Here is a 13,948-nt window from a genome sequence, read left to right as displayed (position 1 = left end):
CCAACGAACCCAACCGTCCCGTGGCTGAACACTAACTCCCCCTCCCACCGCCCACTCCGCCAAGGACATGCAGGTCCTTGGCCACCTCTATCACCAGACCCTGGCCACACGACGCCTGGAGGAGGAGTACCTCATCTTCCGCCTAGGAACCCTCCAACCACACGGGATGAATGTAGATTTCTCCAGCTTCCTCATTTCCCCTCCCGCCACCTTATCTCAGTCCCCAACCCCCGGATTCAGCACCGCCCTCTTGATCTGCAATCTTCTTCCCGAACTCTCCGGCCAATCACCCTCACCTCCTTCCACCTATCTTATTCGCAGCGCACCTCCCCCAAATCCACTCTCTTTCTCCCCCCCACCATCTTTTATCTCAGCCCGTTTGGCACACTAGCCTCATTCCTGAAGGAGGGAATATGCCCGAAATGTTGATTTTCCTGCTCCTCTGATGCGGACTGACCTGCTGCGCTTTTCCAGTGCCACACTTTTCAACAACTTGAAAAGATGCTGGTGAACTGCCCGCTTGGACTGATGTAATCCACCTGCAGTGCGTTGACCCATAATGCTAGGAGATTAAGGAATTCCAGGGCTTTGGCCCAGCAACAGTGAAGGAACAGCAGTATGTTTCCAAGTCAGGATGGTCAGTGGCTTGGAGGGCTTTGTTCCTAAAATGCTCCCCCACTGAAGCTTCGATCACCTGCCGAACTCATTTTCCAAAACCCCCAGGTGGAGTCTGGCCCCTTCTCTAGTTAGGCTATTCACAATGTTTAAAAGACACATTCTGGACACACCGAACAAATCTGCCCCCACCCAATATAGGTCCCTGCACTAAGCAAGTCCCAGTCAATGTAAGAGAAGTTACAATCATCCAGCACTACAACTCTGTTGTTTTTACATTTTCCATAATTTGTCCACATATCTGTGCCTCTACCACTTGCTGGCTGTTGGGAGGCCTGCACTACAATCTCAAAAGTGATTGCACCTTCCTATTATTGAGCTCTACTCATATGGCTGGCTAGGTGAGCCCTCAAAAGGAGTCTTCCTTCAGTACAGCTGTGATATTCTCTCGTATCAGTAATGCAACTCCTTTTCCTCTGAAATAACTCCATAAAGGCTGGCATCCGATCACTAAGTCACCTTTTATTTACACATGCATAGTACATGCTATGGATCCAGCTAGCTCAGAGACTGATCTTACAGTGAGCAGAACCTCTGACACTCTTGCTTATATCTATCAGCCAGGACTCTGATTGGAACTGTTAAACTGGTCCAATGAGGGATGTCATTGGATTGAGGTCAACCAGGTGGACATCAACCACTACAACTTATTTTACATCTATCTTGCCTGAAACATTTAAATCTGATTGTTAAGCTTCCAGTCCTGCCCCTCTCTCAATCAAGTCTCTGTAATAGCTATAACATTATAGTTATATGAATTAATCTAAGGTCATTTGCCTTACCGGTCATACTCCTCGCATTAAAACAAATACACCTCAGACATCAGACCTGCTGTGTTCGATAACCTCTCCCTATCTATGTATTCTTCCTCTTAGCCTTACTGACCTTAGTCTCAGACTCCTCCTGGTTCATGTTACTTGCTGACCTATTGCTTTGGTACCCACCGCCCCTGTCACACTCATTGAAAAACTCTTGAATGGCACTAGTAAACTTCCCTGCCAGGATCCTGTTGCCCCTCTAGATGAGGGGCAACACATGCTTCTTATGTACCCATGTACCCAGGAAGACATCCTAATGATCCTCCCTCACACCAGCTCTTTAGCCACTTATATAACTTTACTATTTGCCCAGTCCTTGCCTCACTGGCACTTGGCATATGAAGCAATCTTGACATTACTACCCTATTAGGTACAAAGTTGAAAAGCCGGACCTAACTCCCTGAAGTACTTTTGCAGGACCTCAGCTCTTTCTGCCCAAGTCATCATTACCCTATGGAGCAATAACCTCTCTCTGCTCACTCTTCCCCTTCAGAACATCTGCGTCCGCTCATAGCCATTCATAACCTTGGCACCAGGGAGGCAACATACCACCCTGGAGTATCTCTCACAGCCACAGAAACACCTGTGCCCTTGACTACAGATTCCCCTATCACTACTGCTCACCAACATTTCAATCCTCCTTACTGTACAACACTGCCAGTTCTGGTGCCACTGATCTGGCTATTGCTTTCCCTGAGAGAATGTGTCCAAAACAGTATACCTGTTGGAAAGGGAAGGGACTCCTGCATTGCCTGCCAATCTTCCTGGTGGTTACCTGACTTTTCGGTCAGTGCAGCCCTTACCAGTGGTGCAACCAGTTCATTAAACATGCTTTCCACAACATTCTCAGTCTCATGACTGCTCCATAGTGAGTCCACCTGCAGCTCCAGGTGCTCCATGCAATACATCAGAAGCTGCAGGTGAACACTTCCTGCATACATAATCAGAGACATTGAAAGTATTCCTGATTTCCCACAAATTGCAGGAAGAGCATCCCATGGGGCCACGTTCTCTTGCTATTTCAAAAACTTATTGACAACAGACAACAACCCAGGAACTGATGACACAACATTATCCACTTGTCACCAAACTCAGGTCTCTCATTCCCATTCTATTCCTAGCAGACTACAACTACAAAATAGTAAGTATTTTAATTGCAAAAATATACTTTATTCATAGAAAATCTTTATATACATACAGTTACTGAAGCAGTTCTGTACAGTCTTTTCCTATGACTAAGAATCAAACATTGGAATTTGGGTTCCAAAAAACCTACAATATTTCTTAATTATACATGACTATATTTACAAATATTTGAGGTACTGAGGGGGTCTGGTTACTAAATGGACTCCCAATGTACATTAGCAGAAAGATCAGAGACAGACAGTCGTCTTCCCCACTTGCCTCGGTGGCAGCTGCCCTAAGTTTTCGCATGTACCTCAGCACGGCATGTAGTCTGGACCTTGGAAATTGCCAGTCTGCAACATTCAGGTGAGGTCACTCTTTGCAATGGAAGATCTACATGTTTTGGGGAGACCAAAGAGCACCTTTTACTGATTTGATCCAAGAACAGTTGATGATATTTGTCTCCGTGCATCCCAGGGAACTGATCAGAGAGCATAGAAAACTTATGTCACAGAACTGCTTGAGACAAACTTTGACAAAAACCACTGCATCTCTGTCCAGAGTTTCTCTGCAAAGGCATATTCCAGAAGGAGACATAGGAGACATATACAGCAGCAGCACACACCGATCAGGCTTGCGTGAAGAATCTCCCATGCAGTGCCCTTTTACCATCAGCCAAGCAATGCCTTGGTGCTTGTTCGAAAGTTCTGGCAATGAGGCAATCTGCCAAATTACTTTAACAGTCTGCTCAGGGAACCATGCAATAGGATCCATCCTCTCTTTTTCCTGCAGTGTCCTAAGGGTATTACCTGATGGACTTGTAGTCAAAGGTGCTTTTCTTTGCAAATTTTTCCAAAGGACAGGTGATACAGAACGTCCAACTACTTGATGCATTCCATAGCATCAAAGCCAGACCATCCTTCACAGCACCGGGGATGGGTAGGTCCTCAGTATACACTGAGGCTTGGTGTTTACGTTCCAAGGATCTATGCAGTGCTTGATACAGCCACATGCAAAAGGTGGCCATCGAGAGGAGGGTAATGTTGGGTATGATTCTGCTCTCCGTGTCCCTGCAGACATGGTCCACACTCTGCTGCCTTTTGCCTCGTCAGTTGAAGGATGCAAACCTGAGAGGGGTAACTCTCCCAGGCAACAGAGGCCTGCAAGTCCAAACCTCCCTGTAAACGGACAATGTCAGCATTTTCTGCTTTGATCCACTGTCAGTGATCTGACTCATAAGCACCTGCGACCAGTTCAAACTAGCCTTGGGAGCCAAACTACATGTTCTTTGGGAATTGGACTGAATGATCCTTTATCTCTTCCATGGTCATGACAGATTACCTGAAAGTGCTGGGAATATGGCTTAGAAGTGCTGGAACATGCACAAAAACTTGGGAAAAGCATATCACCAAGATGAGGCAGAAACTCTGCTGATGGAAGCACCACTCCCTCTCCATTATGGGTAAAACTCTGGTCATCAGGTGTGACGTACTGTCAGTGTGGCTCTACATAGCGTAAGTCTGGTCCATTCCTCTGACCTGCACTATGCTTAAAATACAGCTATGCACCAGGTCAAACTCTCAGTCCAGAGCTGCTCTTCACAGATGAAGACGGTCCCAAAGATGGTTGAGAAAATAACATTAGCTCCCTGCTTTCTGGATAGAGACCTGGAGCCCCTGGTCAATGAGGTGTGCAGAGGAGAACCATCCTCTATCCTTGGGATCATTAGAGAGATTGTGGCATCAGACCCTATCTAAAGTTCACAAATAGGAACATCATAATAATAAGTGCCACATCTTCTCGCTGCTATCTCTGCCACATTCATGTGATGCGGGCATTGCTGGCAAGCCAAACATTTGTTGCCCATCACTAATTGCCTTAAACAACTGGTTTACTAGGCCAGTGGGCAATTACAAGTCAAGTCAATTTTTGTGGATCTGGAGTCACGTGTAGGTCGGAGCCGGCAAGGATGGTAAATTTCCCTCACTAAAATGAATTACTGAAATAAATGGATTTTTATAAGTCAACAGGTGTCATCATGGCTACTGCAATGGAGACTAGCTTTACCCTCTGGAATGAATGCTTGAACTTAAATTTCATCATCTGCCCTGGTGGGATTTGTACCCTTGCTCCCAAAACATTAGCCCAAGCCCCTGGATTATTATTTTACCACTACATCATCCCCTATGTCAACCAGATTTTATTCTGAAGTTAGACTTGAAACACAACCTACGATTCCAATATGATTTAGAATCACTAACCACTAACTCTTGGTTTTACTCTACATCTTATTGAGGTTATGAAAACAGAAATTAACAAGCATCAAAAGTAGCCACAGCACCTAAATGCCCACATGGAATCCAAATCCATGCCTGGCTTTCCTGGTTTTCAGTATTATAATCTTACAGGGTGAAATTTACTATCATTACTGTTCTTTGATTAATTTGTGTATTGGGAAAATACTTCACTCTATTTTGTCCCTCAATCCTGTAAATGTTTGTCTGCAATTGTCTAGTTATGACTTGGCAAATATTGTCCTTTTACAAATGATTAGGAATCAATTGTTTAATTTATGAAGGTGAATGAAATCTAGGTTCAAATCACAAAAATACTCATAACAAAAAGGAGGAGGGACATGCAGGCAGTTTTGTTCCTACAGGAGACTCAGAAGGACTTTGATAGAGGAGCACACAGAAAAGCACTGAATGGTTTGCATACCAAAATGCTGGCTATATTGTCCAGCCTGCTAGTCTATTGTAACTAATAGAGTGCTTGAAGGAGTCTATCTCCAAAATACAACAGGTTCTCATACAGAATTCTCCTCATCAAAGCAGCTGTTGCAACTCTGTCATGCTGCATCCTCCATACCTACTGCAGCCATTCAATACAGAGGCCATTAAATCTTCTGCCCATTCTATTCCACAAGCTACACACAAAGGTATTTAACAGAGGTAGAAATCATATGAGTATGGTCAGCCAACCAGTTCACCGAGCACATTTCACCAGACATTGCATGTACTACTATTGGCAGTGGAAAACAATTCCCAACATTCATCATCAAAGTAAATCATCATTCATTACCAAAAGTGTAGGTACATTATAGCCAGTCCCATGGCATCAGCCTCTGCATTTTATCCACAACATCTAAAACAGAGACCTTTCAATGACTTCTGTGAAAGTAATTGTTGTCAGTTGGTCTCATATCTGCTCATTATTGCAGTGGTGTCCCTTCCTTGGGGAGTGTCATTCTTTTGGCGAGTGCTTAATTAGAAGACATTTTTCTTTGAATTCAAATGTCTACACTAAACTGAATTTTCAGAGTACACCAAGCAGTCATTGCTAGATTTTTGGTTAGAGAGAGAATTGCTTCATGCTCTTTGCCCTAACCTTTTGCATATCCATAGCTATGAGCTTGCATAGATGCTCACACTCCAATGACAAATTAGGCAAGAAGTTTGCTGCATTGTTCACAAATTTAACAAACCACTGCACTCCTTTCAAATCGGTTAGTCACTACATATATGTCACTGTCAGGATTAGGAAGAAAGTATTTTCCTGTCATTATATGCCTTTATACTGAGCTTCAGGCATCTGCAATTGTACCATATTTTTGTTCAGCTTTAAGCTCATCTGGCAAGACCTCTCTAGCAATCACACTAGGTTTTAATTATGAATCTGCAAAAGCTTCTTCCACTGACTCCCTACATCCAGAAACTAACAGATTACCCACAATAGACTCCACTCTGAGAAGATCATTGACCATCTCATTGTTTCAATGATACTCTTCAGTTTAGTGGAAATGCCAAACAGCTTGTGATACAATCTGCATCTCCTAAATGGTATACAGACTTTAAGAAAATTGCTGCTTTCATCAGTTGCCGGCAACATTCTTCACACTGAAGGCAGTAAAAACCTTTACCCTAGGCAGGTCATAGAAAAGTTTCTTCAATGGTTAACATTAAGTAATGAGGACTCTTCGAAGCTTTAGGGAAACCCTTGTGATCTTATAAATACTGTTTCCAGGTCTTATTTACTGTTACCACACCACTAACCCAGTCTGTAGATGCTGTCACTCCTTGGCAAGTGGCCCCATAATTTCATCTACATTAGATGATGTCACTTAAGGGACCTGTAAGAACCTCTTTGTAATCTTCTAGAATCTGCTCAGCAGTTAATCGCTTACTAGTTTTAAAATACATGATCTATCTTCTGATACATTCCAAGCTTTAGACTTGTCTCAGCTGAAATGAGTGAATTTTGCTTCGCACCTACTTTCTTGAATGCAGATCTTCATTCTTTTCATTGTGCTGGGCTCTCAGCTTTATTTTTCCTTTTGGTAAGAGTATTGTTCCAGCATATCCTAACCTATCTTTGAGAGCTTCATTTTTGGGTGGCCATCTTGAGCAACTTCACACAAGTTGCACAAAATGAAAGCACTTATTTGAAAGTTGATTGCTGTTTGCTGCTTTCCTATGAGTAGTTATCATTTGAACAATCATCAACCATTCATCATACTTAGACCTGATGATGCTAATCAACTGAAAGACAAAAAGTTATTTGTCAGAACATTGGCTGACATGTCTCAGCAGCCATCTTCATAGGTTTTTCATGCTTTTTTCTGGCTTAACATCTGCATGCAAAATAATTCAGCTTCTTACAGTTCAAGCACTGCCATCTCCACTCTGTACAAGCTTTACTTTTGTGTGATTATCTCAAAGATATTTACATTCTGCCTTCTAGCCCTGGTATTTTGGCTGACTTTTCTGCAAATATTCCTTCCCAGTTCCTATGGATTGGAAGGAAGCTAATGTAACCCAATTATTTAAATGAAAAAAAAAGAGGTAGACAGAAAACAGAGAATTATGGACTGGTTGGCCTGATGTCAGTAGTAGGCAAGGTCCCAGAGTCCATTTTGAAAGATTTAATAGCACAGCACTCAAAGGACATTAATGCTGACCCTGTCCAATCCTGAATTTACAAAAGGGAAATCATGCTTGACAAATCTATTGAACCCTTTTACAAAGATTTAGCTAGTTGAATTGATAAGAGGAAGACAGCAGATGTGGTTTCATTGATCTTTCAAAAAACTTTTGATAAGATCCTATTGAAGAAATTGGTGTGTAAAATTAAAGGTAGGTGATTGGGAGTAGTGCACTGACACGAATCCTCAGTGGCAGACAAAAAAAAACAGGAATAAATGATTTATTTAACCAATGTCAGCCAGGAACTTGTGGGGCACCGCAGAGATCAACACTCAGATGCCAGATATTCATGTATATTAATGATGTAGATGAGGGAATTAAATGTAATATCTCCATGTTTGCAGGCAACACAAAGCTGGGAGGAAAAAATGAACTGTGAGGAGGGTGCAGAAATGCTTCACTGATTGGACAAGTTGAGTGAGTAGGCATATGCATGGGAGTATAGGTATAAAATGGTTAAATGTGTATGTCTGTACACATTGATAGTAAACATGATTTCAAGAAAGCTGAGAGAGGAGAAACATGCTATTGCTGCTGGATTCCTTATGGCTAAGTGAATCTTATTTCTGACAAAATAGTTTTTCAATTGTCCAAACTGACAGGATTCGCTGGATATATTTAGAGTCATGTACTAATCAACAGTCTCACTTTCCGCAGGTTCTGATGGTGAACACATACTATTTGTAAGTGACGTTACAGTTCAAAGTTTAACTTCAAAGACTTCAGAAAACACTAGTTGGCTGTTCAGATCCTCAGAACCTGACTGTATTCTGGCTTTATTCTTTCCCTATCAATGATAGCATGGTTGCTACTCCTTTGACTTAATTGTGCAGCTGTGTTATAATTTTGCCATTGACAATGGAAAAACATTCCAATTCTGCCTCCTAGTTCCTTTAATTTTTGCAGCAGGAGGGAATAAAAGAATCCATAGCCACATGACTCATTCAGTAAATCAAACATGCAGATTGTTAATTTCCACATCTTTGCTGTAGCTGACTCTTTTGTGGCTCTGAAAATTTATTCAGCTCCAGATATCCTGATAACATATTTCGAGTACTACACCTATGGGTTGTCACAGATTGTACACAAATATACCTATAGCAATGGGAGAAGGCACATGATGATAACAAGCCAGCCAGTACACTACAATTTTTTCCAATGACTGTCAATGAAGATGTTGCAAAATCCACCAACTACAATAAATCAATCATTTAGTCCAGTGTACTTTCAGAGAGCACCTGTGCGGAAGTCATTCTAAATGATCTGATCTGCAATAAAAATAAAGAGAACTGCAGATGCTGTAAATCAGAAACAAAAACAGAAATTACTGGAAAAGCTGAACAGCTGGCAGCATCTTGGACAGAAATCAGAGTTAATATTTCAGGTCAAGTCACCTTTCCTCAGAACAGATTTTCCAGCAATTTGTTTTTCTACCTGATCTGTAAGTTGGCTTTGAGGCCTTTTAAATAACATCACTGTAGGTTTCTTCCAAACTATGTGCAAGGAGGATTGAACTAGTTGATCCTCGTGCCTGCTCTGCCTTTCAATAAGATCATGCCTGATCTAACTGTGCTCTCACCCACAAGTGCAAGTTCCTGACTTCTCCCCCACTCCATCGCTACCACCATAGTCCTAGACTCCTTGGTCTATCTGAAATCTACTGAACTCCACCTTGAGTAAATTAATACAACATCCATTACTTTCTAGTAGAGTGAATTCCACAGGTTTGATAACTCTCGGAAAGAAAAACATCTAATTTCTGCCATGCAAGAGAGAGCTCCTGTTCATAAAGCGTATCCCCAATTCTAGTCTCCCCTACAATAGGGAACATCATCCCAGTATCCATCCTATCAAGGGAGAAGCAAACTGAAGGAAAAAGATTACTGCACAATAATAATTTTACACAATTTTGTTTCAATATGAAGGATAGAAGCTTGCAAAGGAATTCAACAATCCTTTCAGGTACATCCAGAGATTTGTAAAAGAGTCAAGTAATAAAATAATTCCACAGACAGTTACCATGTCACAGTTATACTACACCTGTAATTGTCCTGTAGCATTGTTTTTATGACTACTTCCATTGAACATTACTTTCATTTTCCCACTACAGCTGCTTAATAAAAGCATTGTTCCTACCCAGCTTCTAAACATTACTAAACGTTTTGCTGGGGAACAGACAAAAGATCGAGCTGACTTCCCCTATAATTGCCTCACTAGCATCCTTAGTTCCATCCCACATGAACTCCGACTCATCTAAGATTTTTAGTTCCATACTCTAACCCTCACACACATTACACATGATTTCACTACCTTAAGATTACATCTGTAAATATATTCTGGGCTTGACGTTAACATTGTCAGGGCTGCAATTAGCCGCCTGAACATGAAGTGTTTACTATAAATTTGGAGTAATTTGTTTACCACACCAACAGATGGAGGATAGAGTCAGGCCCACCAATTTTCAAGACGATCCTGGGTGGCCAAAGAGGTGGATGAGTGCCAAGCAGGTTGGTTAGAAGGTCCACCTTTATTCATTAGTTGCAACAGAAGCAGTTAGGCCTCCTGCCCTCACCCATCGCATCACCTCCTATGTACACCTACTTTCCATGGCATCGTGCATCCACCTGGCCAACGTAATGTTAACTCATCTTCATAGCCACACCAACGTTTCGTCTTACTTTCCAGGCTAACTTAATAACTTATGCCCTGTAAATCTAACTATAGTGATTTATTAAAGTATATTGAATTAAAAAACATTTTTATCGTTTTCCATTGTCTAAAATGTTGCAACTTTTCTAAATTTGGCAAAATTGGAAACAGTTCTGTACCTTTTCCTTTTACACTGACATGACTAATCTTCCTCTTCCTTTTAGGGTAAGAGGAATTTTTCACCAATGAAGTGGCAATGACTGGCTCTTCAATATTGACTACATATATACTCTGGGACTCGGAATTTTTCGGTCTTTGTTCCATTTCCTGAAAAAAGGAGAAAAATTGATATTCAGAACAATTTACAGCTATTTCTTAGCTCCTCCAATAGCCTATGAGTATAACATTAGACCATACGCATTGCACAGTTCAAGTTTAGCATGAAAGTAAGGGGACAAGTTCCAGTTAGAATTCCTGATCTGTGCTGATTTCAGTAAAAGTAAGCCGACATTCCAAGTGGAGCAACGATTGTCCTCAGCACCTCTTGGCTAAAGGAAAGGGGGGTAGAAAGAAAGCATCAACCCAAGTTTCCAGGTAAGTTTAAAGAGTACAAAAATAAAAAGAACAAAATTAGAAAAGCACATACATAGAATTCACACCAAAACAATATTGTAAATAAATAAGTATGATCTGATATCACAATAAAAACATAGCTTCAGGAGGACATAGATTAGAATGTGAATATTGAAGGTAATTTGGCAAGGACAAGAAGCTTGGAAAATATGGATGTGGCTCTGTTAATTAATTGTGGTACTGACATAATAGGAGAAAAGTGACCAATGTTCCTGAAATCAGAGTATGGAAGTGGTTTGACAGAGTTGAGAAATAATAAAGTCACATGAGTGGGAGTACTGTACCAATCCCCACCAATGGTAAATTACACTATAAGATGGCATATAAAGGAAGAAATAATGGGAACTTTTCAGCAAAGAATAGCAATAATCATGGGGGATTTTAATCTGAATGTAGACTATAAAAATCAGAAATTGGAACCAAGAGGAGGAGTTCATATAATGCGCTTGGAGTAGCTTCTTTGCATAGCATGTTCTAGATTGAATCAGAAAGCAGGGTACACTTATCCTGACTTTGTGCAAGAAGATAGGATTAATTAATGAGCACATCATGAAGACATGCTTAGATAGTAGCGATCTTCATATGATTGAACTATGCATTCAATTTGGAGGGAGACAGAAGTGGATCCTGACCTAATCATTTAAACCTTAGGAAGGGAAAATGTGGAGGTGTTATAAGGAGGGTTAACTATTGTGGGCAGGCAAAATAAGTGAAATTATAGGTCAACAGATACACAGAAGCATTCAAAGGGACATATAAGCATACTGAGTGGAGAAAAATTCTAAGAAAGAAAACTCCCAAGGAAGCAATTCACCATGATTAAACAAAGTTAAAACAAGCATCAACTTAAAGGGAAAGCACTAACTGCACAAATACAGGGGGCAGATCAGAAGACGGGAGAACACAAACAACAGCGAAGAATTACTAACGTCCTTGGGCTATGAGACCCTCATCCTAGGATCCCAACAGCTAGAGAGATTGCTGATAAATTGGTTTTTATTTTCAAAATTCCAAGATTCAGACAGGTTCCATTAGAATGGAAAATTGCAAATACAACTTAAAAAGGGACCAAGCCAAAAACTACATGCCAGTTAGCTTAACATCTGTCAGGGGAAAGATATTAGAAGCTTTTTTTTAAAAAAAATCATAGTAGGACACATGAAAAAGTTCCTAGTAGTCAGGCCAAGAGGTTACAACTGCATACTTTGAAAAACTAAAGGTAATTTGAAAGAGTTGGCGTTGTTTTGTGAAGCGAATATCATGTTTAACCACTTTATTTCACTTGTTTGAAGTACCATCACATACTGCAGATTAACGAGGTGCAGGTAAATGTACTATACTTAGATTTCCAAAAGACATTCAATAAGATGTCACATCAAAGTTCAATGTGGAAAATAAATGTTTGGGTGTGGATGGTATCAGAGGAACATAGATAGAAGATTGGCTGGCTGACAGAAAACAGAATACATAGAACAGTCTTTGTCTGATAAAGATGATATCACAACACCTTACAATTTCTATTGATGTTTTAGAGGAAGTGAAGGACGGCACAGTGGCTAAATGTACAGACAACCCAAAAATAGGAAATAAAGTGTTTGTAAAACAAGAGGACAGGTTGCGTAAATAGGCAAACATCCGGCAGGCAGTCTATAATATGGGAACTTGTGAAGGTGTTCATTTTCATGGGAAGAATGTAAAGTAGATTATTACTTAAACAAAGAATTGCTCCAGTAATCCTAAGTGAAGAGGAATTTAGGTGTTCTGGTGAATGTGTCACAAAAAGTTACCACAGAAGATCCCCACCTTACAAATATCTGACCTATGAACATGATCCCATACAGGGGAATTTTAAATACCTGACAGAGGGACATTTCTTGTACGAACAAACAGCTGCTTTAACATTGTTGTGCATCGTGTTCCAACTTGCAAACAGACCCCAGAATGTAACCGGTTTGCAATCTGGGGACTTACCTGTCTATAGTTAGAGTTTATAATCAAAGCGCCTCAGAGTGAAAGCATTTATTATGACAGGAATTGAACATGGACATGAGAATTTTGTTATGCTTCAGTTATGCAGGGAATTGACAAGATCATATCTTGATTGCTGAATGCAGTTTTGGTACCTTGATTAAAGAAGAACATAAAATCAGTTGGAGTCAGTACAGAGGTGGCTTACTGGATTGATACCTGGAATGAGGAAGTTATTTTGTGATGAAAGTTTGGACAATCTGGATTGGTTTTGACTGGAGTTTAGAAAGAGGGTGACTTGGTTGAAATGTACAAAATCCTGAATGATCTTGATAAGGTGGACATGGAAAGCAAAACAGAGACAGATTTCTTAATCCCTCAGGCCATTAATCAAAAAAAAAAGTGTCATTTTTAAAGCAAAATCAATCAATCTTCATTCATCCCACCCAAGCTTTGTGAATTTGTCTTATTACAAAAGTAACTATTTCAAATTGCTAGTAACTGTAAAACAGAGAGCTAAATAGAATAAATCTGAAAGCAGTCAAAAGCTAAGATGATGCCACAATTGTTGTTGCCAAAGGATGGAGATGAAAATGGAATAAAAGAAGTGGAGGACCAAAGTAGCTGATGAGGTTCACATTATTTCTATAACCTTCACTGGGTAAAACTGGTAGACGATTTCTGTCCAGACCATATCACACCAACCACAAAAGGAAATAAGAAAGCAAGAAAGAAAACAGAAGAGGTCATACAAAGCAACAAAAGGAATTTTTAAGAGATGGAGAAGCTGAAGAGGAGCAAAGAGAAAGTGCAAGCAAGCATGAGAGGTGTCAAAAAGCGAAACAGCATTATTATTGAGAGATTACTTTGTCCCAATTGGTACACAACAGCACAGGATGTCAATGTTTCTGAGAGAACGAGCATCATTGGTAATAATTGATGCTACATCTCCACCTTTTGGACAATATGAGCACTGTAGCTATTTAACAAAATGAACATGAGTTACTAATGAAATATTACCAGCTTTAAAGACAAATTCCATTGATTCATAAAGAAAATTGTCACAGGTTTCCTCTAAAATCACATGACAGTATTGAG

At 40.5% G+C, this 13,948-nt stretch overlaps 1 protein-coding gene across 2 annotated transcripts in view; it reads right to left on the bottom strand.

Annotated features, from left to right (window-relative positions):
- LOC140469243 (regulator of G-protein signaling 3-like) overlaps window positions 1-13,948 on the bottom strand; it is a 271,500-nt gene that overhangs the window by 242,484 nt on the left and 15,068 nt on the right. The window contains exon 2 of one of the 2 annotated variants that reach the window (XM_072565577.1): window positions 10,429-10,576. The exons of the other annotated variant lie outside the window; for it this stretch is intronic. Within the exon in view, the coding sequence (XP_072421678.1) occupies window positions 10,429-10,576 (148 nt within the window). The remainder of the gene's footprint in view (window positions 1-10,428; window positions 10,577-13,948) is intronic. 2 annotated transcript variants of the gene reach the window in all.

The sequence above is a fragment of the Chiloscyllium punctatum genome, chromosome 49, assembly GCF_047496795.1.
Source record: "Chiloscyllium punctatum isolate Juve2018m chromosome 49, sChiPun1.3, whole genome shotgun sequence".
Lineage (NCBI taxonomy): Eukaryota > Metazoa > Chordata > Chondrichthyes > Orectolobiformes > Hemiscylliidae > Chiloscyllium > Chiloscyllium punctatum.
Note: the sequence above shows the minus strand (reverse complement) of the source record. Positions and strands in the feature narration are given on the sequence as shown.